This window comes from Ascaphus truei, chromosome 7 (genome assembly GCF_040206685.1).
Source record: "Ascaphus truei isolate aAscTru1 chromosome 7, aAscTru1.hap1, whole genome shotgun sequence".
In the NCBI taxonomy this organism is placed as follows: Eukaryota; Metazoa; Chordata; class Amphibia; order Anura; family Ascaphidae; genus Ascaphus; species Ascaphus truei.
The window spans coordinates 81,668,670-81,696,245 of NC_134489.1; the positions used below are offsets into that span (position 1 = coordinate 81,668,670).

The following is a 27,576-nucleotide window of genomic DNA, read 5'->3' on the forward strand; positions in this document are numbered from 1 at the left end:
CTACTGTATGTAAATATTGTAAGTACTGTAGCTACTTTTAGTGAATGTACACACTACAAATATTTCAATGTTGGTAAAAGGATTTCTATACTGCCTGCAATAGAAGTTTTGGAATTTTACAAATATGAACTGTAAATATTAAGATTTATTAAACTGCACTGTAAAGAATTGCAAACCGATTTAGTAATTAGACAGAAATGTATATGCATCGATACAGTAATAAAAATGTAGTTTATAAAATATCAAATGTTTTGTATTTCATCACATTTCAGAATGCCTGTCAAAGTATAAACTGTGTACAAATAAACAAGTACATTAACATGTACACATGTGAATGTGTATTTGATCTCACAGGTTCCACAGGTTTGTGTAGTCTCCTACATACAGTATATTCACGGCATGATCCAAGGTTTATGAATATAGGGGCATGAAGACCCTAAAGCTTTAGCCGGGTTCATAAGGTAGTGGGGTCACAGCGATGCCAGGGTAAAAAAAGTGCTGAGCCAACACCCAATTTAAAACTAACCAGATGAACTTTTTTGATGTTTCAATGCGCAGCTGGAAGATTTCTGCAGACATAGCAAACACTATAGAGCTCTAAAATGGTTATTGTAGTGGTATGATTAGTATAATCAAAACTGGTGAACGTCTCTTTACTAGATAACGGGGCAGAGCTTGCAATGCATGTACTGTACAAGACGTTATAAAATATTGATGCTATTGCTTATCCTTTAACCAAATTACATGGAAATAGTATATAATATAACTAAATAAAGATGGTTTCAGCCTCAGCCAAATATATTTTGCACTGAGCCAAACCTCAAATTCACTTGCCACCTACCCTCTGGTGCCTTGAATATAATACAAACCATTAGCAGTGTCATGGATGGAGCAGGTGAACTACAGATTTTCAGTATCTAACAAAAACTTTAAATATCTTGCATCACTATTATTCCATAGACAGTCCAGAGGATCATGGATGTTATTACTCAAAGAAAAACTTTGCCACAATTAACCTTGCCACCCAGTCTTTGAACGTGGAAACATTGATGTCTTCAATAATTGTATTCATTTCTTTATTTGTTGTAGAAAGGAGTGATAACAATGGTTTAAATAATTTCAAGCTTACATTACAGTACTTTGCACAAATTCCCTTTAAAAAAATCTAGCAAGTCTACCACACAATCAAGCTAAATGAGCTGCAAAGTATAAAAATGCTAAAAATTGGGTACACAAAAAAAAAAAAAAAGCATGTAACAGAAACCAAAAAACATTATATTTTACTGTGAAAATGGAATAAAAAAAAGTTACGTCAAATATTTCTCAACAGCAGACAATACACAACGTCCTTGCATAACATTGCCATGAGTTATAATATGCCAATAGATTTATATCAGTACTTCAACAACCACAAATATAAACGACTCCCCAACCCAACTATTTCTGTGTATGCAAGTCATAAGCATAGAAATGTCCCATCTTCACCCATCAAGAAAGCTTACAGCTTTTTTTCTCTCTATTGAGCGGAGAAACTGTTTTTCTTCCCCCAAAATGCACTTACTTCCAAAAATATTTAAAATGCAAATGCAAAATAAAGAAGAAAAAAAAATCTGAAAAATTGTAGAATAAAACTTGAAAGGTCAATTTTTTAGTTCTCCACGGCAAAGGCCTTTTGTATAGTGACATACGCATCCAATTACATAAAATGAGCAATACATGTATGCAAGTTAAATTAGAAACAATATTCAACTTCTATTCCATATAGTCTTCCAGACTCATGAAATGAGTCTCCCACCACTGAGTCAACTGTAAAAAGCTGATTAGATAATGAAGGCGAAAGTTTGATTTCTACACACCTGATTACTAATACTCATCTATGTAGCTTCATTACTTGCCATTTTAGTTTCATTGTGAAAACACTGGTATGTGATTGGCAATGAAATAAGCCACGTGCTAAATTAGCAGTTAAATCAAGATTACTTAAATACAGGTAAAGGTTGAACACGAACTTTAGGTTATGCGGAGGAGAAATAGGGAAGGGAAAGATTGGACATTTACGCCAAATTAATTGCAATGGAGTTTGAGGACCGCTCCATTAGATCATATATTCTAAACGTGTATTTCACTCAAAAATTCCATTAGATTTTATTTTTACATATGCCAACAATGTATTGTGTATTTATGACAATATTAATATAAAATAGGTCAAATATAATGTTTTCTTAAAGAGCTGTTGAATGCAAAAACAATAATTGTTTGAGTAACCTGTGCAGTGAAGTAAGAGGATTTATACCATTGGATGCTTAAACAGAAACATGACATTCTACAATAGCTTCCATTTCACAGCCGGGTCACTTGGTTCCTTCCCAACAGAAGAATTCACATGTTGGATTTCAATGCCATTCTTCATTATTTGATTGGAGTCAGGGAATTCAAATTGCTATGGTGGACTGCAAAAACTAAAACAAAAAGCAGCATTGCATTAACATCTTAGAAACTAAATAGGTATAGGGATAGATAGATCTATATCCCCCAGTGGTCTTCATTATTTAACCACAAATCCAATAATTAAATGACACAAACCACTGACAGATACTTACATCATCATATACAAAGTTCACGAAGCCTTGATGCATGCTATCTCGCCGTCTAAAGACATCTATAAAGAGTTAAAGAAATTGAATATTAGTAATTAAACTAAAGCATTTGCTTAAAATCAAACGCTTTAAAAGACACAAAAAAAAAAACCACCCTTAAGTAGCCAGCCTTTCTTAAACGTTGGCATGTACCAATGCCATTCAGTAAAAGGGCTGGTACACTTGTGGTTCTTAAGAAGTTCATACTGGTTTTGCTCATGTCTAGACATGGATTATGATGGTGGCTGACAGCCTCAATCAGTATAGAAGAGCATTTCCTTCCTTTCATGCGCTTAACACTGGGGACCATGTCAAAGCACCAGTGAATGTAGAATGGTATTTAAACAGCGACATTGTACGCAGCACTTTGCAAAATTACAATACAAAAATGTAAATAAAGTACAAAATTGGGATAAGCGCTACAGGTAAATGGCAACATAATGCAAAGGAACATCCTGCCCCGACGAGTTGACAATTTCAGTATGCAAGTGGTCCGGGTGCCAGAATGCCCATTGCACTATGGTGTTCCAGACATTTCAGTGCTTAAGTTAAACATGAAGTCTCCACTAGGATCAAAGGAAACACACGGAAGTAATCAGTTTAGTAGGTTGAAACCAGGTGACTATACAATCAGACCACTATAAGAGTTTAATAGATTTGGAAGACTGAAAATGTTGCTTGGTTTTGACCTGGGGCTCTGAACGAAGGGTGGTGGGAGAGCCATGGTCTATTTAAAGAGAAGGTCTGTAAAAAGCATACATTAAACTGGTTTAAAATAATTGTCAGGATAAACTTTCATGAGGAATTAAAAATACTTACACTTGTCTAATTTATGTAAAGGCATTAATCACCTAGTTTTACTATTAAAGATATCACTGGCATTAGTTACATTTTGTTGTATGCGAGATTACATTTTAAAGCAGAATGAACCAAGTTAATTTTACAGGGTTCACCAAAAACCAAATCATAAGGAAGCGCCTCAAGCATGGGTACTGAAGTGGAAAGGAACAAATTCAAATCCTAGTAGACATACTGGTTGTGGATAAGTCTAGATTTGTTGCAGATTGTGATACTTTCTACAGACCAACATTGGGGTTCTTCATAATTATAGTGCACATACCATTAAAACCCTGTTTTTCCCTCAAGAGTTATGTCAGCACACCACACACCTCGCTGGCCAGTAGTTCCTACTGACCATGCTTTGTCAATTAAACAGAACAAACTTGTCTGATTTATGACTTGCGAGGAAAATTAAAATATTGTTCTTTTCCAATTATGTGCCAACTTTATTGTCAAGTTGGATTTTGTATCAGCTGGTTGGATTTAAAGCTGCAAACCAAGCAATATCCTACATTATTTTTTTAATTACATCAGTTCTGATATAGATATAGATATAGATATATATATATATATATATATATATATATAATGCTAAAAGTATTTTCTCAAAGTCTGTATGACATTTTTATCTTAATATATAAAATGAAAAGGTTAGTGCCATCTGCGGTGAATCTGATTGGCCAGAGGCTTAGGACCAATCAGATTGGTGGGTCTGACGTCATCCAACTGCCACCGTCTTTCCCCTCGGGGATACACACACACTCTCTCTCTCCTCCCTCCCCCCATCACACTCACTCTTTCCCCCCGCCCCCCAATCACACTCACTCACCTCCCTCCCCGGCGCTCCACTCACCTCCCTCCCCGGCGGGGGAACAGGCACTGGCCAGGCAGGCTGCAGCTGCCTCGCGGCGCCAAAGATGGCGGCGCCCGGAAGGACCCCCTTCCTCCCTCGCGGCGCCGAGTGCTAAGATGGCGGCGCCCGGAAGTAGAGGTAGGTGTCGCTCTCCCACTCCTCCCCCAACCCCCAGAGTACGCTCTCTACGGCTCAACATCCGAGGAGCAGGGCGGCAGGGAGTTAATACCTCCTTTGTGCCACCGGGAGTCGGCGGAGGCCACGAGGGGGGAGAGAACCAGTGGCAGCCCGAGGAGCGCGGCATGCTGGCAGGTAAGGAAATGCAGGGGGAGGAATCCACGCCTTTGACGCCCCCCCCCTGCCTCCGGGCAACGCCGGGTATATCAGCTAGTGTACAATATGATAATGTAACAAACATTTGGTTTCTATGGCAACCATTTACAAAGACATCTTTCTCTTCTGAAACAGGCTCTGGCAACACCTTTTTTGAGCCCTGCATGAATGATCTGCCCCCACAGAACATTGCATCTTTGGTCCTCTTCTGCTGCCCTGACAGCTATTTAGTCAATCCACGAGTCGAATCTTCGCCGATCGATCACAGGAGAACGGATCGATCGGCAACTTTGCCAATTACATATCAATGTGTAAATTGTATTGATGCAAATATTAAAGGGACAAATAAAATGGCAGCTTGGACTACTGCTTGAAGCCTAAAATAAAAATATATTTTAATATTTGGGGCGGTTGATGACCATGTAAAGTCAAACGAAAAGATTAGCAAGTAAAAAAAACTGATGAATGAAACATTGAAGAAAAAAAAACAAAAAAATTCAAAAAAATGAATACACCAATATTCCTAGAGTGTGATACCTGTATAACAAAGTTTGACCAATGTATTGTATTAGTTTATAGAAAATGGCTTGCTAAAGTTCAATATTTAGCTAAACCGTTTTGAACAAGGTCATTAATCTTCGCATCCTTTTAAAATACCCATGTTAAATTACAAACTTTCCTTCACAATTGCATCAGAAAACCAAACATGAGAACAAAGCACAATTATAGTCTGTCAAATATATCGACATTTTACAGTGAAATTGGATAGTGTTCTAAATAATAATAATAATATATATATATAAAGCATTAGCCAAACAGTAAATTAAATGATTTGTGTTTTTGCTTACATTCTATATTGGTGCATATCACCATATCCATTAACAAGGACATGTTAAGTTTGCATTAGAACTCAATTTGTTTTAAAATGATTTAAATGAAACAAAAATACCTGTCAATGCCCTTAGTTTCACACAGCATGCAACATAGTCATCAAAATAGATTCTTCCATTCTTGCTGTAACGTTTTAGAATAGTATTCAGTGTCTGAGGGTTCAACCTGTAACCTTCGAGAGGAAAATAAAAATGAGGTTGAGAGATCTATACATTTTTTTTTACAACCTTCTGTTCTAGAGCTAGCAATGTAAAGTAGTCAAATAAGATAATCAGAATCTATGAGAAGAGCCATAAAGGTTACACAGCATTTTAAAGCTTAGAATATAATTGTAAAAAAAATAAGCAATAATATATTCTTAATGAATGTGTTTGTAGAACATTACAACAATCATGCTTACCCATGGCCATAATGGCTTGGCCCATTTCAAGTGGCTCCACTGTTCCGCTTCTGTCCTGATCAAACGTACAAAAATTTTGTTTCCACGCATTCAGTGCACCAAACAGCTCTTTGAACTCATTGAATCCCATTTTGCCAGTATGGTCCATCTGGGTTTGTTTGGTTAAAGCAAGTTTGTATTAAGGGTTAAAGTAACCAACAGTAGATTCCTTTTAAGGAAGTGTAATTTTGCATTTAAATCTGCTGGTAAATGTAAAATTATTTAAAAAGCTTTAAAATCAGTGCCTTTTGAAAAAGGAAAGTTTAATTATAAATATAGGATTTGGCAATAAAGAATGTTTATTTGCAGTACATTACAGATGACATCCAAAGGAACCGTAAAAAATAATTTGCAACAATAAGGTTGTACATGTATGTATTTGTTGAATAAAATGCATTGCGATGCAAAAATGCCATAGGGCACGAGAGAGCGCCTCTGATGCTGTTAAATTATTTGCAGTTGATTTGACTCGGAAACTAGATATTGCTTTAAAAAAACAAACAAAAAAAAAAAAAAAACACTACTAGACACCTTCTTTCAAAAAAAAAAAAAAAAAAAAAAAGGGGGGCTATTTATTCAACTGAAGTAGTGCTGAACGGGGCACTATCAGAAGGAAAGTTTTAACTGAAGTTAATGGAAGTTTGTGTTAAATTCACACAGTGTATTTAACCCCATGTGTGTAATATATAAATATATTTAACCAACACCAGTGTAATGAAGTGGTGTTAGAACTGGAAATTATTGGCTTGTACACTAGCAGAAACTACTGTTATTAGAGGTCAAATGGTAATTCATCTACAAATATGATGGTATATGTATAGTATATTAGAGACTGAGTAATTGCCGTCTCCCTCTTTCAGTATGGTCTGACCTGTGTTTCTCTGTCCCTTTCACGCCTCTTGCTTTTTGTCTGTTACTGGCTGACCCTTCCCTCCAATTTTTTATGTTCCTTACCTCATCTTTCATCCGCGTCTCGCGTCTCGCGTCTCACTGCCCCCCTCCCACCCGTTTGGGTTTGTAACTTTTTACAACCTAGTCCCACTCCCATCAGCACCTTTCCCTCGTCAAAACAAGATGGCGGCAAGGGAGGGGAAAAAAAAAAAGTGAAATAGATCATTTGCAAGGTCACTCAGATAAAAAAAAAAAAAACTCATGTGCTCATAAGGAAGGAAATACTGCAACATATCCCTCAAGTCAGTCCAAAGCAGAAATGGTGTTTTGCCACCATCCCACGTCAGACACGAGCCAGAGATGCTCAGATTGACCCTCCTGCCCCCGACTTGCTTCCTAAAAAAAAGCCAAAATTTATATACACTGAGATAAAAGGTCTTCAATATTCTCTGAAAGGATACATCCAACATGGCTATCATAATCCGGCAGGTTTCCAAACTAAAAGCTAAAGTAAAAAGGGGGGAGAAAGAGAAAGGGTGCATAGTTATTTGTGTCATTACTACTTGATTCCAACATGAGCATTCAAACAGTTTAAAGACCTGAATAGAAATGTGATCTATAAAACTAGTGATTTTGGCAGAAAAACATACAGGCTCACATTTACTACACTGTGTGACACCTTCAGGGGCTGGAAGACACCTTCCAGCCTGTCAGTCAATGAGCCATAAGGGGCACTGCAGCACTGGAAGGGTCTTGAGGAATAGCACAGCTTTGTAAATATGACTCACAAAGGTTTCATCCCTAGATTGGCCATTGCAACTTTTGAGCTCCAGTTTACCAGCAAGTACATCATAAATCAGGGGAACCATAACCGGTCAAAATGTAGCGTCTCTGCACATTCAGTGTGGTAACATCCTCTGAAAGAGTTCCCTGGGCATAGTGATTCTGCCCTGCTACCTCCTCAATTGGGTATTTAAAGCTTAGTGGGCATTATGGAAGCATTATTGCCAATGTTAAATCATTTTTCTGCTTCTATGTTCTTTGCACGCGGCTGCAAGCTCCCAATCACAAAGTAATCCTTTGTATCTATTTTGAGAGCGTGGGATCGAAATAGTTGGGCATAAAGCATATTAAAATTCACACATTTAACACAGATACAGCACTGGAAAAGTCCAAGTGGAAATTCACATGCTGACAAAAACAGGAGCTGGAACGTTGACAACTTGTTACACTTACGAGTATAGGTCCCATGGATTCCAGACTGTGTTAAACATCTCTGTAGTTCTTCAGCATCTACTTCACCATCCTACCAAATAAAAAAGTGGATTTAATTTCAATTATAAATATAGGAGTTGGCAGTAATAAATAAAGGGGCTAATTCAATATACACCGATCATGCTGATCACACCATGATTGGCCAAAAACCTGCATTCCAGTCCATGGAGTGTTTGACAATAGCAGTACAATTGGTCTCCACGGATTATACTGAATTAAACACCTAAAAAGGAGAACATGATCATTTTGGAAGACCTGTTATTATGGTAGTGCTCAACCACTAATGAATAACTAACTCCCTTTGTCCTACTTTCTGGTTTAAAGCGTTTTATTTCAAAGAGCTGGAGTGGGACACAGAGTAAAAGTGTGTACTGAAACATTTTCTCTGAGAGCCTTAGAAAATTAAAAAAAAATCTTAAAAGAAAAATCAATTGCAAACTTAAGTTAATCTAGGTATGTTAGCCTATATTATACTTGGGCTCAATCCTCCCCTGACAGAGTACCACAGATTACTGGCACATCCAAAAATAAAATCTTTGTGACACTGCAATTGGAGTAGCGGACACATGCCACATGCACAGACACTCTCAACCCTCCCCCTGACAGTCATAACAGAGCAGATGTTAGCAGAGTTCTAAAACGCTCTGCGTGCTCCCACACCTTGCACTCAGTGTAACTCCACCTCCCACCCTCACCACATGCCAGACTATGTGTAACCACATATCCATCCCATCAACCTTCCTCTTCTCCCTTTCTCCTGTGCCCTTTGGAATGCTCACTCCCTTTCCAACATTTCCTCTGTGTGCACGACTTCTCACTCTGCTCCTCTTTGCTTTAAACAGACTTGGCTCACTCAGTCTGACTCTGCACTGGAAGCTGCCCTCTTATGGTGGCCTCTCTCTCACCCACTCCACAGCCTGATGGCAGGGTTTGGGTCGTGGGGTTTCTCCTCTGCCGTTACTGCACCCTTCCAATTCCTTCCTCTTTTGCCTCCTTTGAGGCTCACAATGTCCAGCTTTTTTCTCCTCTCCCCATTCATGTCGGTCAAATATCGCCCACCTACCTCCACTCAACAGCCCCCCCTCACTTTGAATCCTGGCTCTCCTTGGACTCCCCGGTTCTTCTCCTTGGGGACTTCAACTGCCATATTTATGCACCCTCTCTCTCCCTTGAGCTTCCCGCTTTCTCTCTAACCTCTTCTTCTGGCCTTCAACAGAAGACTGCAGCCAGCACCCACAAGGATGGCCACTATCTAGAACTGGTTCTTTAATTAATTAATAAAAAAATTATAATAAAAAATAAAAAAAAACGAACCACACCACTCAGATTTTCACCATTTCCCTCTTTCCTCTCACACTCCTCCCCAGCTCCATTTACCCCTTGTTTCTGCAGAGAGTTGCCCTCTATTAACCTACCAGTTTTTGATTTCATTTTGTGCTCCACCTACGCCTCTGAAAGCTCTGTTAAAGACCCTCACAACCTGGTCAGGAACTATAACTTTGCCATATCCCCGTCTCTTGATCTACATGCTCCGCTTTCTCTCTGCTATTCTCGCCATTCTAACCCAAGACCCTAGCTAAATTGCCACACATGCATGCCGCGTTCCTGCACTCGTTCCTTTGAACACCTCTGGAGGAAATCTCACACACAGACTTCCTTCACTACAAAATGTATGTTATAGTGTTTCAACTCTGCTCTCTTCCAGTCTAAACAAACATACACTAACCAACATGCACAAGTCTAAGGGCTGGGACCGGCGGCGCGGGCGGCCGCGTGAGCGTTCCCCACCAGCAGGGGAATCCTCCCGAGCAGGTCCCAGTCCCCCCTCGTTGCTGACTCACTACGCGCTGTGACGCGTCAGCCACCAGGGGATGCAAGAAAATTGTGATCCGGAGCGGTGACGCGTCACATGGTGCACTGATGAGCCAATCAGCAGCGGGGGCGGGAGCTGTCATCAGGCAGCTTCCTAAACAAGGTAGGTGTGTGTGTCGTTTGTGGCAGAAGGTGGAGGGAGCTGCTTACCTTACAGCAGCCCGCAGCAGCTCCCTCCTGCAGCCCGAGCCCGTGGAGGGAGGGAGGAGTAGCGGGTTCCTCCGCTCAAACCACGCGCTCTCCCACTCCTGCCCCCCTCCCTACAGACCGCATATCGCGGAATGTGTGTCAGCGCCCCGCCTGTCTGCAGTGCGGGCGCACTGACTGAGGGAGTGGGGCCTTAGCCTAATCCATGCCTACTCTTCTGTCTCCCTAATCAGACCATCCTCTGCAGCCTGTTTTTCCTTGAAATAGTCAGCAAAGTCATAAGGTGAGACAGGAAGAAAAAGGTGGAATCCATACGTCAGGACATCCCCTCTGTATCCTCCGCCCATCCTCCATCTCAACTCTCCTCCTACCTTCCGACTCTTTTCCCACTGTCACAGAAGATGCATCGTTGTTGATCTCACCTCTACCATTTGCACCCATTCCCCCCCCCGCCTTCAAAAACCTCTTGCTGCTACACTCACATTTTTAACCCCTCCCTACCTTTCCTTCCTTCAAAAATGCAAGTTCTACAATTATTCAAAAACAGGAAGCTTTACTCTACCTGTCTTTCTAACTATCGTCCTGTCTCCCTCCTGCCTTTTGCCTCTAAACTCCTTGAACGTCTTGTATTCTTTCGCTTGCTCCATTTTCTCACTACCTATTCTCTCCTAGACCCGCTACAATCGGGCTTCCGTACTGCTCACGCCACTGAAACAGCCCTCACAAAAAACTAATGATCTCCCATATTACTCCTCTCTGCAGAATTTGATACTATGGACCACCCTTTTCACATTCTTCTCTTTGTTCTTGGTATCCCTAACAAAGTTCTATCCTGGATATCCTTACTTTCCCATTGTACTTTGTTGTCCTCTGACCTCTTCTCTTTCCACACTCTCTAGGTGACCTAAGCCCATCTCTTGGGTTCAAATATCACCTCTATGCTGAGGACACAAATGTTCTTTTCAATCCCTGACCTTACACCTGCTGTTCAGACCAAAGTTTCTGAATGTGTCTCCGCTATATCATCCTGGATGGCCCTCCACCGACTTAAACATGCCCTACTACCTCCTTCTACATTGTGCTTCCAACAGTAATTATACACCCAGTAACACAAGCACACTGCCTAGGGGGTCACTAGTCTTCTCTCACATTCAAAAAGGTAGCTAAAAGCGGTCGTTTTTTCCTCTACAAATAGATATGCCCTTTCCTCTATTGCTAGACTGCTAAAACTCTGACACAGGCCCTCATTCTTTCCCGTCTGGACTACTGTAACATCCTGCTGTCCGTTCTTCCTGCCTCTCACTTGTCTCCCCTACAAATTTATCCTAAACGCTGCTGCCAGAATCACTACTATTTCCTAAATCTGCCTGTCTTCCCTGCTGAAATCCCTCTCCTGGTTCCCCATCAAATCCAATAATCACACGCTTGATTCTCCTCCTCACTTTTAAGGCTTTACACTCTTCTGCCCCTCCTTACATCTCAGCCCTAATTTCTTGCTATACACCCTCCAGACTCTTGCGTTCCGCTCAAGGATGTCTTTTCTCTACCCCTTGTGTGTCTAAAGTCCTCTCCCACCTTAAACCTCTCACCGACTGCCCCACACTTCTTGAATGCACTTCCCTCAATAACCGACTAGCACCCTCTCTATCCACCTTTAAGACCCACCTCAAAACACATCTGCTTAAGGAAGCATGAGTAGCTCCGTGACTCATACTTTACATCTCATTTCTTCGAGCTTAGCCCCTTGCAGATGCACTTACCAGAAAACATTCCTACCGTCTCTGTACGTTCTTCCTACTTGCCAATTAAATTGTAAGCTTTTTGGGGCAGGTACTCCTTTTCCTAAATGACACTTATGTCTGAAGTACTTCTTCCCAGTATGTGTTATTTATATGATTGGGTGTAGCGCTATGTACATTAATGGTGCTATATAAATAAAGATACACACAAAGCATGAAGCTCCAATGCCATTCGATCTACCTCAATAAATCTTCCAAGAATGAGTGCCCAGGGTAATTGGGAGGAGCATTTTTGGTCAACATTTCGATGTGACAGGGATTTTTGCCATTCAACCTTTGATGGAGCTCCTGCTTTTTAGTAGAGATATAATTGGCTTTGCAAGACCAGTTTATCTTTGGCAAAAGGTAGGGAGATATTTCCTTCCCTCATGAAGTCATGTGGGTTTTGTTTCTTATTGTTCAAAAGGTATATGCAATTCATTTTATTATATTTAGTAATAAAATAGATTTTTTAAACTATTTCACTTCCAATCAGCTTGATGTCTTTCCCCCCATGTACAGCACTGTATTCGTCTCTACCATCAATATTGCCACACTAGGTTGAGATATGGTTATGGTCTATATCCATCCGATGTATTTAAAAAGCAGCACTACATGCTGCATTGGTTTTTATAAATGTTATTACAGGTTTGAAGCAGGGTGTCTCCGGAGCAGAACTGTTCATTTCAGCTCCGGGGACTCCAATAATTCCAGAGATACATGCCTCCGTAGGGGTGCCGGAATCTCTGCAGCCCCTTGAGTGACTAACGAAATGGCGGATTTAAACATCCCGTGATGTCATCCGTTGCCGCTTTCTATTGGCTAGCATGACCCGGACATTTAAACTGAACAGAGACACCGACAGCAACTACCAAGGTAAGTATCTCTGCAAGCAGAGGGTCCCTCAGAGCCTAAATTAAACAATTCAGCTCCGGAGATCCCATGCGTTAATCCTGTAAATATTTATTTTTTAAACGCCATGCAGCATATAGTGCTGCTTTAACTATTAAGTAGTAGTGTACCAACCAAGGGACACTTCTACCCCTATGGGATTTCTAGATTGTGTGCAGACTGTGCTACTCTAATATTTACCCGCATCTACCCAAGAAGCCCCATAGCAGCATTAGATGCGCATAAAGTAACAATCAACTAATTTATTCTTAATAACTTTTGGATGTTCAAATGAGTGCAAGAACTTTATATTTAATTTTTAAACCAGTATATAAGCATATTTATATGGGTATAAAAACCGAAAATCGCTCAGATTAGGTTTTACCTGCCCAGCAACAGCTGTGAAATAACCCCACATAGGATCAGCTGTAGCGTACTGAGGTTGTCCAAAGTATCCACCATGGGGCAGCCCATGTACAGCTCCTGCCATGGCTTGTCCCATCATGGACATCTGCGAATTTAAGGCACCAAACTGAAAAAGTAAATAAAAAATAGGTGTTATATTTAGATGAGGACACGCCAGACGTATAAATCTATAACCAAGATTTCTCAGATTAAGAATATCCCACCAAAAATACATGCATCAATGCATTTAAATTTACAAATCATAGTTTGGTTATAACAAAACAACCAGAGTATGGTGGCCCACAATGAGTGGGAATCCATGTAGTACTTAAACAGAATTTTTTTTATTGTTTTTCCAATAGTACCATTGCTATTTGGTTTAACAATTAATATTACATTTATAGCTTAAAAATAAATTGATTTAAACTGATCTTAAAGCTTTGATCTCATAAAAAACAAGTTTACACACGTTTTCAGATTTACAAGGTTCATTTCCACCACAGAATGCTCAGTTAAGGTGACTTCCCACATCAGGATAAAAGAAAAATGCAACCAGTACTGAAAGACTGAAGAAAATATAATCATGCAACGAAAGTTCAGGGGCCTCCCATTAAAAATAATAAAACAAAAAGCACATGTGAAAAAAAAAAGACCACCCCTTTGTCACTAGCACGTTCTTGTAGATACCTGGAAAGCAGCTCACTTCAATAGTTTTACCAGTAAATATAGTAAACATAAAGCAGAAGTTGCAAGATCAAGGCTCTTACACACAAAAAATAAATATTTCCTTTTTTACTAAACCGTTAGAACTTATTAGCCAACATAGAACAAGCATGGAATCCAGCAGGGAGTGGAAATACATCTGTTCTGGCCAGCCTGGAAATAAAACCATAAGTTCAAATATTAGATAGAATGCTCACAAACACAGCCAGTCAAGGAAAGTATAAAGGTGCACCCAACTAAGCCAAGAATGGAAACATAATAAAGCCAGAAGATCACAAGCCAGCAACTTTCTATGAAAGATAATTCTGCTTAAATCAAGCCTGCTTTTAACAGGATCTATAGTGCAGCAGTAGTGTTGGGGAGCGCAGATATCACAATACATAATGACACAATATAGTGTAGATTGTCAACAGTTAATAACCCCTGCTGAAAGACAATCTATGAGATGGGGACTCACAATTGTTTAGCAGAATATAGGCATTTACAAAAACTCTGTTTGTGGGCTGAAGTATATTCAAGGTGAATACAGGTGAGATGGATCTCAGTAAGGCTGCGTCCATAGACGGACAAGCAGCGCTGAGGCGTGAGGACGCTCCGCGCTGAGCCCCTGCATCCTCAATGAGGATGCCTTGAGAGGGGGCTCACGCGAGCGTCCGCATGCGTGCTCAGGCTTTGGAGTTTTCAGCCGAGCGCCAAGCTGTTTTTCAGCGCGCTGTCGGCTGAAAACATCCAATCAGCCTTAAGCAGCGTCAATGTCACGTCGGCGCCGTGACATTGACGTCAGTGCGTCGCGGGCGATTGGCCCAGCGACGTCACTGCCCCGCCTGCAAGTCCGTGCAATCGCGCTGACTGAAGCAGGCAAGCCTCAGCATTAGCACGCCTCCGCTCTCCCCATCCCTCTATGGCCCGGGCCTAAGGAGGTGTTTGATGTTAGTTGCAACAAAACACTCAAAAAAGCGACATGATTTCTAAATGTAAACATATGCAACTGTTGCTAATTAATTGCTATGAACAGGCTACAAACATAAGTATATTAGGGTGAGGATAATAAAACAGACAAGGTTGCAATCATTCCTAATAATTTTGTCCCCAGATGGTCTGCATAAACATCACCCTGCATAACCAACCATATGACATGTTACAATCTTCTTGCAAACTCAAAATTATTTCTTCATTAACTGTGCACTACTAAACCTAAAACCAACAATATCCAGGAAGCCTGTAGAAACAAGTACAGCTCAACCCAGTTATAGCGCAATTCGCTACAACGCAAAACCGCTTATACATTACCTCTACACCACAGGCTTAGTATTACAAGTCAATGCCATAGGGATTGTGTGATGTCCCAGACACTTAAACTTAACATATACATAGTACAGTCCATTGCAATGTGCTGTTAAGGTTAAGTATATTTAGAGCAGTGGTAAGGGAGCAATGAATGGTACCTGTATATGAAAGGTTCTGGGTTCAATTCCTGTATGATATTTATCATTTCTAAAATGATAGAATAAGTAAAACAATTTATAAATTACATAATATAATTAAAAAAAAAAAAAAAAAAAGATATATTTGTAATCATTTATAAATTATATAAATGCATCGAACCCAGGACCTTTCATATACTGGTATCATTCTCTACTTCTACACCACAGGGACTGTGTGATGTCAGACACCAGAAACAAAACATTTACATAAAGTAGTACACTGTACATAAGGTGAGTCTTGTAACACCAAGCCTGTGGTGTAGTGGTAATGTATTGGTACCAGTATATGGAAGGTCCTGAGTTCGATCCATGCATGTGTATTTTATAAAATGTACTAATGTTCAATTCCCACATGGGAAAAAAGTAGGTGTCAATCCCCTTTTTGCAGCTGAAGGGTCTGAAACAGACTCGAGCAGATTCACAGAGCCAGGAAGCAGCTATTGCAACCCAATCCAGTGTTGACTGCCTTTGACTTGAATTCTTCCAAATTAAAAGGCATGTGCTGCCCAGTGGACATCCACAAAGGAAAGAGAAAAAAAAAAAATATATAGAAGATACTGTAGTATGTAATAATTGTACGAGGTGAAAATGTTGCACTCAGATATATTGTATATCAGGCTATTGAGGGAATAGCCCTCATCTTCCTCATCCAAAGTGACACAAGGCTATAATTTCCACCCCTCTAGCTAATTGCAGGCATGCTCCTGTTCAGCATACTCATAAGGTGCCTCTCAGAGCGGATAGGATGAGATATTCCCTGATGAAGCCAGAACTTGATTGATGAAACGCATTGGAAGATAACACACCACAGCATACACTTTCATTATTGGACAGCAGTATCAGTGACTAAAAGAGGCTTTCAGTGCATACCCCCGAAACGCAGAGCAGAAACACACAACCACGTGTGAGAGGCATCAGACGTGAGGAACGAGAGCATGTCAGAAAGCAAATAAGGCTGCATCCAAGTTTCCAACTGACACGGACTGCAATACTGAAAAAGAAAAAGTTTATGCTTGTTGCATGCGGATATTCGGAGAGAGGCACCTCTAAGAGGATGCCTGCAAAATAGCTAGAGTGTCGAAAATAGCCTCCAGGTCAGTGGACAAGACTGCTGAGGGCTATTCACTCCACATGCTGATATGCAATATATCCGAGTCCATTTTTTTTTTATTGATCTCAAAATTATTATTACATACAACATTGTAATTGCATGCCTTTGATTCGGAACAGGTTGATGCCTGTATTGGAAGACTGGAAAAACTGATGTTTTCGATATTTTAAATATACTCATTTCCAGTTATGAATTCACTGATAAAAATAAATATATATTCACTTATAGTCAGGATTAGTAAATAATACCGAAACCCTTTCCACGTATTTAAAAATGCACCAAAAAAAGAAATCTATGTATATCACAGCCCTACCTTTATGTATCCAGGACCAAAAAAATTTAAATAAAAAAAATCTACACTGAACAAACTCATTAAAAATTTAATCAAGGTTAGAAAACATGTTAGATTTTACATGGGTAGTATTAAAACCCAATGAATATACACATTTACTTGATATAAAAATAAAGATACTGTATCTTGTATAATATCACTAAGAGTAGCACTAGAGGAATTTTCTGTTTTTCCCCTTTTTACTTGAATGGCAGTTAACACTATCAAGGTGCAATACCCATAATCGTTTAGATAATCTCCTCCATTGGTGTGAAAAAATACTGCAGACATATCCAGAAGCAAAGCATTTGTCTGTCAACATAAAAAGCAAATTGACTAGACTTTTTTTTTTTAAATTTAAATCATGTATTTCATGGTTATATCTTTATATCTGTTTCAAATAATAATAGTGTATTGTCTGTGAAATCAATAAAAAAAACAGAATTTCACCCAATTGATATATTTTATTTTTTTGCCACAATTGAAACCTGGGGTTCTCTGGAGCAGATCCAGGCTTTTCTTAGCACTGGGAACTTTTATTTCTGTATGCACTGGGCGTTTTTTTGGGTGGGAAATCTGAATTGTCAGTGGGTTAGCCTCGATCCTGAAGGCCAATTGGTAGCCCCATCACTTTAAAACATATCCACAGCAACTTTGGAATTGCTGCAACATTCTTTTCAGCCAAGTAGTGTTCCAAACTAGCCTGCAACAAAACCTGTGTGTATTGTATTTTCTGTTGTATGTGTAATTACACATACTGTAGGTGCTTACAATTGAAAATCAAATAGTGTAAAAACCTTTGCCCATCAACTAAAAAATATGGCAGCACAGACCAATCCCTTGGCCCAAAACAGAGTAAACCATTCAAAGAAAAAAAGTATACGCTGTTTATAAATCACCCCGTAAGGAGAACGGGAGACAAAATGGAGGGAAAAATAAAAGAAACAATATAGCAAAGTATATCAAAAACTCTAAAAATGAAAACAAATACAGCTAAACCCCGTTATAACGCGCCTCGTTATACCGTGATTCGGTTATAACGCGGTTTTCCCGTGGCTCCCGTTTTTAAAAAAAAAAAAACATTTTAAATTTTTTTTTTGCACACTGCACACACTGCACACACTCACTGCACACACACTGCCACACTGCACACACACTGACACACTGCACACACACTGACACACTGCACACTGCACACACACTGCACACTGCACACACACTGCACACTGCACACACACTGCACACTGCACACTGCACACTGCACACACACACTGCACACACACACTGCACACACACACTGCACACACACACTGCACACACACACTGCACACACACACTGCACACACACACTGCACACACACACTGCACACACACACTGCACACACACACTGCACACACACACTGCACACACACACTGCACACACACACTGCTCATTGCTCACACTGCACACACACTGCTCATTGCTGACACTGCACACTGACACACTGCACACACACTGCACACACACACACACACACACACACACACACAGCGGGATCTGAGGTAAGCGGCGACCTGAGGGACATCCCCGCTCCCATCTCCTGCCCCGCGGGCTGTCCCGCGGTGACACGGGGAAGCGGGGACAGGAGGGACATCCCTGCTCCCATCTCCTGCCCCGCGGGCTGTCCCGCGGTGACAGGGGGAAGCGGGGAGCGGAGGGACATGCCCGCTCCCATCTCCTGTCCCGCGGGATGAATATGCGCTAAAGCGCGGCGGCCATTTTTTTCTCGCGACCCCGTTAGTAACGCGGTGGTCTCGGGGTGGACCCCGAGACCCGCGTTATAACGGGGTTTAGCTGTACTAAGAAATACCCTCACATGGTGTGCCTTAAAAAAGAGACACAAAGACTAAGATTCCAGGTGGATGATAGATCATGGTTTCCATGTCCACTCAGTTTTGGAATGCCTTGAAAAAAAGGCACAAAGATATGATTCCCAAGTGGATAGTGGTTTTGAGATCTCGGTGGGCGCCAAGGAAGTATATGAAAAGATAAATAGTACAATAGGTATATGAAGTGTATTTAAAACCAGCAATAGTAAGATGCACTCAAACACAGGTAGAGAGCTGGGACAAGAGATTGGAAGCCACTGGACGTGATTTCAGATACCTGGAATAAGAGGCCGGTGAGTCCCTGTGCATTCTAGCGGAGGCAAAAGCCCTTTCTCCCAAGCCCCTCCATATCTGATAAGCTTTGTTCTACCGTCATCTGCGAGTATTTTACCATTGCTGGTTTAAAAGCTGCAGGCCAAGCAATATCCTACGTGATAGGTAAGATTATATATAGACAGATATAAATCAGTTTTGTACTATGAGAAAATACTTGTAGCATATATTTTTTTTTTTTTAACAATTCTGAATTACATTATGTATTATAATGTAACACGCATTTTTTTGTTTCTATAGCAACCATTTACAAAGTCACATCCTCTTCCTCTTCTGAAACAGGCTCTGGCACACCTGTTTTTGAGACCTGCCCTCTCTAGCAGTGCACCAATTTTATCTAGCGACTGCCTGGTTACATGATCTTCCCCACATAACTTTGCATCTTTGGTCCTCTTCTGCTGCACTGACAGCCATTTAATGAACCCTAAACCAAATCTTCGCCAATCGCTCACAAGAGAACAGATCATTCTGCAACATAGCAAATTACTTATTGTGACAGTACAGGTAGCTGGAGGACCTAGTAGAGAAATCACAGCTATTTACCACTAAAAAAACTACATGTAACTTGGCTGTCCCAATAATATTTCATCAAGCCAAATGTCTTTAATATTTGGGGAAGAACAGGGACAGATCAGGGAGTAAGAGCATTGTACAGTCCAGACTCTGAGGCCCCTACCCGGTGAGAGGTCTTGAGTGCCTTAGTACGCCCCTCTGGCTTTTGCGGCACCAACTTAATCAATGCACTGATTGGCCATCAGCCTCCCTCCCGTGTAAAAGGATAGCCACAGAGGGCTATATAAGGAGAGACCATCTGGGAAGGAGTGTGGAGACCATCTGAGAGAAATTCTGGGAAAGTTTGGAGTTGGACTTTGGCCAGCTGGAGATATATGTCAGAGTGGCTGCTGTGTTTTCAGCACTCGGATATCCTGAAGCAGAGAAGCACAGTGGAAACCCATTTGAAGTGGGCCCCTGCACCTAGGAAAGGTTAATCTAATTCCCCAGACCTCCGTGTGTATATTTTTGTATTTTGTATTCTTGTGCGTTTCCGAGGTCTTATTCAAAATGAACCCCATTTTATTTCACCGTCATGTTTTGCCCGGTGACTGATCCCGTAAATATAAAAATTTGTTTAAAGACCTGGTCTACCGTGACACTTATAGTGTCGATTGTATTGAGGCACATTAAAAAGGGGGTGAGGAGGAAAAGGCAGCTTGAACTGCTGCTTTAAATATGCAAGTATTTCCTATGATCTAATTTTGAAGTGAAACTTCTTTGCTGGCACCTACAGAGTTTTGATAGAAAAAAGCCCCTGTGTAGTAACAAATTTCCATGACGGAAGTGACATCACTGCTGGCAGAAGAGGCCATCAACTACGTCGGGGGAGGAAAAACACACACCACTGTGTCCCCGCAGAAGGGTTGCCAGCTTGCACCAGTGAGGATGAAGGCAACGCTGGATCCATGGGGGAGAGAGGAGACAAATAACCCCCCTCCCCACCCAGTGTGCCGCAAACACCCCTCCCCCCAAACACCCACGATCACCGGTCCTGTACCCTAGCTCCCCGAAATCTCTTCGGCCATGAGATGCGACAGGGCTGGGAGATCCGCCGGCAGGGACATGGCGGACGGGAGAGGGGTAATTAAGTACTGCCCCCATTCTGGCCTTGTTGAATTGATATATAAGTTAGTATGTTTGAATGTAAAAAGTATTTTTTTTTTCCTTTCCTCTTAACTCTGTGCTGTTAATTGACCAAATGGAACAAGGTGACTGATTGGGGAGGGGGAGGGTCATGTGACCTTTTTTGTGTATAATACTAACAGCTCAGCTGCATTGGGCAGGAACTGCATTAGGCAGTGAGGCATTTAAAGTGAGGTTTTTAAGTGATACAGTTAGACTACAGTTTGACTGGGGACTGCTTCTTTCTGCAAACTCTTTTACTCAAGACAACAAATGGTAAGCTATTCAGATCACACTATGATCCCAAGCTTGTTAGCCTGCATAGTTTAACCCCCCACCCCTATACAACTTCTTTCACTGCAGCCTCTCCCAAAACTGACTGCACAAAACACTGAAACCCTGAATTGACCCTAGCATTGCAATGCAGCAAAACACTTGACAAGGTACAGGCCCACCCCTGCTGTTTAGTCTGCACACACTCACTCTGCTCATAACAGCTCCATGCAACACTGCCTACCTCTGGCATCATGAACCTGCTATGTCTTCTAACTTTTTTCTTTCTCCTGGCCTCATGGAGATGTTACTCCCTCTATCCACTACAAACTCCTCCATCCTTGCCCACACCCAACATCACTATACACCCTGGACTACTCAAAAGCCTTGCACTATCTACTGAATGTTGGTGGAGAACTCTAAAAACCAGCACACCAACCACTGCTCACTCTAATGGAAAACACCACAAGTTTACAACTTGTAAACAACTACCCAAATTTCTTCTCATACTATTACTCTCTCTAGCAGGTGATATTGAACCTAACCCAGGTCCTCCCATTTCAGCTCTGTCCCATGCCCCTGAGAATTCCACCTTTAAATTCCAAAAAGGGCTATCTGTCGCCCATATAAACATCCGGAGCCTGCTGCCCAAACTGGACGAACTAAGGGCATGGTGCCTTATGCATAAACCCAAAGCCATCGTTCTTACAGAAACATGGCTATCCTCTAAAACCCCTGATGCAAATATCGCCATTCAGGGATACTCCATTTTTAGGAGAGATAGGTCAAAGAGAGGAGGAGGGGTGTTATTTTATATTGCAGACACCTTACAATTTACACTGTTACATTGCCCACCAAGTCCACCCTCTTTTGAAACTCTAGTTGGCAAAATCTGCCTCCCCTTTTCTAAGCCCATCTTGCTTGCTGCCATCTACCGCCCCCCTAAAGCCCCTCTACAATCCTTGACTGATATCACCCAATTTCTTGGCTCCATTTCCTCTCTGAATGAGAAGAGTGAGCTGCTAGTTCTTGGGGATTTCAACTTCAATTGGCTTGACCCTAAAAACCACAAAATCCAGATACAACTCAAGTCACTTAACCTATCGCAACTCATTTCCCAACCCACACGAATAAACCTGAAGTCGCATAACCATTCCTTGCTAGACTGGATTCTCTCCTCAAACCCCAGCAGAATCCAATCCTCTGGCATCCTTCCTGACATTTTCAGTGACCATGCAATAGTGTACTGTGTAAGGAAAATTAAACCGCCCCAATCAAGCCCTAAAGTTCTCCTCACTAGAACATTCAAAAACTTTAACCCACAACAGTTTCTGGATGACCTTACCAACTGCCCATGGCACAGAATCGATTTAATTCCCGACCCTGATTCTGCGCTTGACTATTTCCAATCCGAGTTCTTAAAACTCTGCGATACCCATGCTCCACTACGCAAAATAAGGGTACGGGGGGCCCACCTTCCATGGGTTACACCTGACCTTATAGCACTCTACCAGTTCAGGGATGCCTTGTGGAAAAGCTACAAAGTAACTGGCACTACCAAGGATCTCAATCACTACAGATGCCTGCGGAACGTGTGCACAAGGCAAACAAGGTATGCAAAAGCACAATATTACTCTGACAATCTCCACCAGAATACATCAAACCCAGCTAACTTCTGGAAGGTCATCAACAATATATTCCAGCCTCCTAACCATCAACAACCAAGTAATATCACTAAGGGGGATATTACTCTGACAAACCCCACTGACATTGCAAATGCATTCAATGATTACTTTGTGGGGTGTGCCACTAACTTATTAGCGAAACGCAGCACAAACCCCAAACCTGAATCTCATCCTGGGAGTACCCCTATAGTCCCACCCCCTCCCAACACTGCCCACAATTTTCAATTTAGCCCAGTATCTGAAGAGGAGATTACACAAGCGCTCCTCAAACTAAAACTAAGCAGCCAATGTGGACCCGACTTACTACAATCTAGGTTCCTACGACTTGGTGCCCCAGCCATTGCCAAACCAATTGCGTCCATAGTCAACTCTATCCTGTCTGCAGGCCATATCCCTAAGACCTGGAAAACTGCCAGAGTTGTCCCAATCTTCAAAAGTGGGGACAAAAACACTGTCTCAAACTACAGGCCAATCTCACTTCTCCCAATTCTATCCAAAGTTATGGAAAAATGTGTCCACTCCCAATTAAGCGATTTCTACACCAAGACAAATTTCCCTAGCCAATTCCAGTCTGGGTTTCGTCCCAAACACTCCACCGTAACTACCCTGCTAAAAGTTTGCAATGAAATCCAGTGTGGAATGGAACGGGGACAACTCACTGGTGCAGTATTCCTAGATTTTGCAAAGGCTTTTGACACAGTTGATCATGCTATCCTGCTTAACAAACTCCAGAGCTCTGGAATAGGGAAACATGCTTTAAACTGGTTTCAGTCCTACCTATCAGGAAGATCCCAACATGTGTCCATCTCAGGCTCTAACTCCAACCCCCTGGATATCACCTGTGGTGTCCCGCAAGGCTCTGTTCTGGGGCCCCTACTCTTCTCAGTGTTCATTAATGATCTTCCCACAGCTTGTAAGGAAGCCTCAATACACATGTATGCAGATGACACAATCCTGTATGCACACAGCCATAGCCTCTCTGACCTTCAACACATACTTCAGTCTGACTTTTTGAGACTCGAAAACTGGATTTCCCAAAACAAACTGTTTTTAAACACTGACAAGACTGTAACAATGGTATTTGGGACCAAGACTAAATTTGTAAAGCTTCCAGTGACTGAGCTCCTGATTAGAACCAACGATAAAACCACCCTAACACCTGTCACTAGTTTTAAATACCTGGGCTTATGGTTTGACTCCCACTTAACATTCGGGATGCACATTGATACCCTGACAACCAAGACCTATGCCAAACTAGGGGTACTTTACAGGAACAAATCCTCCCTAAGTCTCCTGGTCAGAAAGCGTATTGCACAGCAGATGCTAATGCCAATTATTGACTATGGAGACATAGTATATGGCTCGGCTCCTCAAACCCACCTTAGCAAACTTGACACCCTCTACAATTCAATTTGTCGTTTTGTTCTCCAATGCAACTACAACACACATCACTGCGAAATGCTCAAAGAACTAGATTGGTCATCACTAGAGTCTAGGCGCAAAGTTCACCTTTCCTGTCTCACCCTCAAATACTTTCTGGGCAAGCTACCCAGCTACCTGAACAAGCTCCTCACCCCTACCACATGCAGTACCTATCACCTGAGATCAGACTCCAAAAGACTATTCATGGTCCCAAGACGCAACAAAGTATCCGGACGTTCCTCCTCCTTCCGTGCACCCCAAAACTGGAACAACCTACCAGAGACTCTCATATCCACCACCAGATTAAGTTCTTTCAAATCTAAGGCTGTCTCACACTTTAATCTGGTCTGTAACTGTTTCATACGCTCATAATATATATTTTCTTTAACTGTGCATGCAATGTCTTGTATATAAATGTATACCTTGTTCATTTATGTAACTGTATTTGTAACCATGTATTATTTTGCTTTACTCTGTGCCCAGGACATACTTGAAAACGAGAGGTAACTCTCAATGTATTACTTCCTGGTAAAATATTTTATAAATAAATAAATTCTCGCGCATGCGCAGTAGCCTTTACCATCTGCTCCCAAGGCTAATGGTGGTCTGGCTAGTGGATGAACACCCCCCCCCCATACCTCCGCTGGGGGGGCCCATGCGCCTGCACAGAAGGCACCAGCACACCAGCAGCAGGACAGACACCATAAACGAAATTCACAGTCGCTATAAATATAGAAGTGCAAATAGCTAAAACACGCGTTCCAAGTTAAACTTCTTTGCGTTTTGGTACCGAAATTGTGTTTTGATTTTTAATTAAAATCCATCATCACAAATACAATTTCTGTGACAGTGACAAAGGACAAAGAAGTTTCACTTAAAATTTCACAATGTTATTTTTTTCTTCCTCCCCTTTCTCTTTGTAGAGCGACTTGCAAATAGCGCCAACTTTTCTATGGATTGTTTACTCTGCTACCGGTATATTGGAGTCTGTTTTTGCAGTGAGGCTTTCAGAATAACATTTGCTATGCTATTAAGTATATATTAAAGAACAGCTTAAAAATATATAAGGTGGTGTTGAATGGCTCTGCACTTTCACTATATTATAACTCCAATACTATAGCCAAGCAGAAGTGTACCTAGATATAACAGACGTTTGTTATTGCCCTCATTAGCGTGAGTGAACACACAAAATCATGTGTTAAATAATACACATTATCCTCTTAAGTATTGTTTTCAATAGCACTAATGTTAAACACGCCAGCGTCAACAGGTGCAATAATGTCAGCTACAGTACATCTGTATAAATAAATGTTATTCTTATTGGCGAATTGCAACACAATGGTCAACTAGCCTCAAAGAACCAAAGGCTTGTTTTGAATGGGGGGGGGGGGGGGGGGGTAAAGGTAAACAGCCACTTTCCAACATGTCATGAATTGCCTCTAGTGTTGCGATTCATATTAGCAATCGCAAAAAGAAGACAAAATGAAGGAATGAGGAACAACGAAGGGACAAAGAAAGTATAAGGCACGTTCTATAGTGCCGGGCGCGCGCAGATTTTTAGTTGGCTGACGTTAGTCAGCCTTTCTATAGAAGTTCTGCGCGCGCACGGTAGGGAGAGGGGAGCCGACATACAGCGGCGAAAATGAAGAAATTCATCTTTTCGCGCCGCTGCCGGCGCTCAAATGCATGTATTGGTGTGTATGTATTAAATAAATGGCGCACACACAAAAAAAAAATTAAACCTTTTTTTTAATTTAAAAAAAAAAAAAAAAAAAAAAATCTTACACTCCCCTTACACAACATATACACACACATACACTTACCTGCAGCTCCCGGCTGTATATACACAGAAAGCATGCGGCATGTGCACGCCCGCTCGCATAGGAACAGTGTATAGAACAGCCCTAAGAGTGCTTGATTTCATTAAATTTCGGGCCTTTCAATTGATGTACTGAACAGCAATAAATTACCAAGTCCACATGAATAATATGTCACGTCTGATGAATGGTTTCTTTTACAAGGCAGTTCAACTACCCCTATGCAATTTGTACACACTTCCAGGTGTGTGTAGTGATGTTAGTGTCAACAGGGGGCGTTTGTTTCTTTAGTGTTGGGATGCATATAGTACAAGTATAGGGAATTATAGTTTCCCTGGGCAGAAATTGAACTACAAGTGCTGGAACATCTAGTACTGCCAGGTTGAACCCTTAGATTGCGCTTACAGTGCCAGCGATGTCGCGTCAAAACAAATGTATTGACGCCGACACGTTCACTTATAGTAGGAGCGACACCTTGGTTGCAATCACTGGAAGTCACTTCAATTTGATTTTTACAGCGACTGCAGCGTGACGTCAACGGTGCCGGCACTATAAGCGCAGCCTTACACTGCTAGAGGGGCCTAATACATCCAATTGCATGCACTCCAGCAGCGAACGGGTTAAATGGACAAACAGCTCTTCCCTGTACAGACTCTTGGCTGTCAAAATTCTAGGATTTATGAAGTGACAGTTACAATTATTGTAATGCACGAATGTTTTTGGAAGCACGAGACTGCACTTAAGTCATATGGGCCAAGGCTACTAATGTCAGATTTCCACACAATTATTCGCCACTGGCACAGGAAAAAAACCAAACTACTCAGTAAGCCTATAATATTTTTAGCCACAGTAGTTGTGAGTAACCTTGCATGGCTCCAACATGAGGCTGCCTCCAGCCTATGGTAACAATAGGATTACAAACTTTGAATGCTTTTCCTTTAGAAAGTTCAAGTCATACTATCAGGCTGCACGTTTCCAAAAGTTTCCTTATTCAAAATATAGCAGTCATAAAAATTTAAAAAAAATAAAATATGGCGGTAAAAGGATATATTTGATAAACCTGGCGTCACGTTTTGTACCCGGGGAATATTTGACAAACGGGCCCTCCCCTCCTTTACAGCTCGTTTTCATTTTCCCCAATGTGGAAATGTGGAAATGCGGCTTGTAATTCCAGAGAAAACCCAATTTCAGAGCCCACAGGATGTGGCCCTAGTACTAGTTTGAACCGCCCTGGACCGCCTGGCTGAATGGACAGAAATCAATGTCGTCTAAAACAAGGCGGGCGAGGGCTCGGTTGTTCCCTAAAACCGCCACCCGGGCAGCGCCCTGTTATACTCACGCCTCCGAATCCGGGGTACGCCATAACCACGGCTGTAAAATGGAAGCCTTCGCTGTGGGGAAACGCTGCACACCGCGGAGAGGGCGGGACCAAGGCTCCCGCGGGGATGCTGTCTACCGACGTTTAAAGGCGCGATCTCTTCCCCCTCACTTCCTCTCACGCACTAACTCAAATCTCAGAAGTGTAACGGACCCAAAGACGGCCTCGTGCCCGTCACTGCTCCCTTCCCATTGGTCGACACACTTCTCCCATGAGTGCCG

At 41.6% G+C, this 27,576-nt stretch overlaps 1 protein-coding gene across 1 annotated transcript; it reads right to left on the minus strand.

The window, feature by feature from the left end:
• Positions 1-1,062: 1,062 nt before the first annotated feature.
• On the minus strand, positions 1,063-27,576 carry GCA (grancalcin). The gene is made up of 8 exons (XM_075609214.1): positions 27,317-27,576; positions 13,232-13,378; positions 8,120-8,189; positions 7,345-7,388; positions 5,954-6,101; positions 5,612-5,725; positions 2,601-2,659; positions 1,063-2,459 (listed from the first exon to the last, which is right to left on the minus strand). Exons 1-8 carry the CDS (start codon positions 27,338-27,340, stop codon positions 2,433-2,435), a joined length of 633 nt encoding a protein of 210 aa, XP_075465329.1. The 5' UTR covers positions 27,341-27,576; the 3' UTR covers positions 1,063-2,432.

Bases quoted from the DNA above. Each gene is read 5' to 3' on its own strand.
- GCA (XM_075609214.1), bottom strand. From the start codon at position 27,340: ATGGCGTACCCCGGATTCGGAGGC. The intron at 7,389-8,119 runs GTAAGTGTAACA...TTTTTACTTTAG, and splicing joins AATCCATGGGACCTATACTC to CTTTTAGTTTGGAAACCTGC. The intron at 5,726-5,953 runs GTAAGCATGATT...TTCCTCTCGAAG, and splicing joins CCAAGCCATTATGGCCATGG to GTTACAGGTTGAACCCTCAG.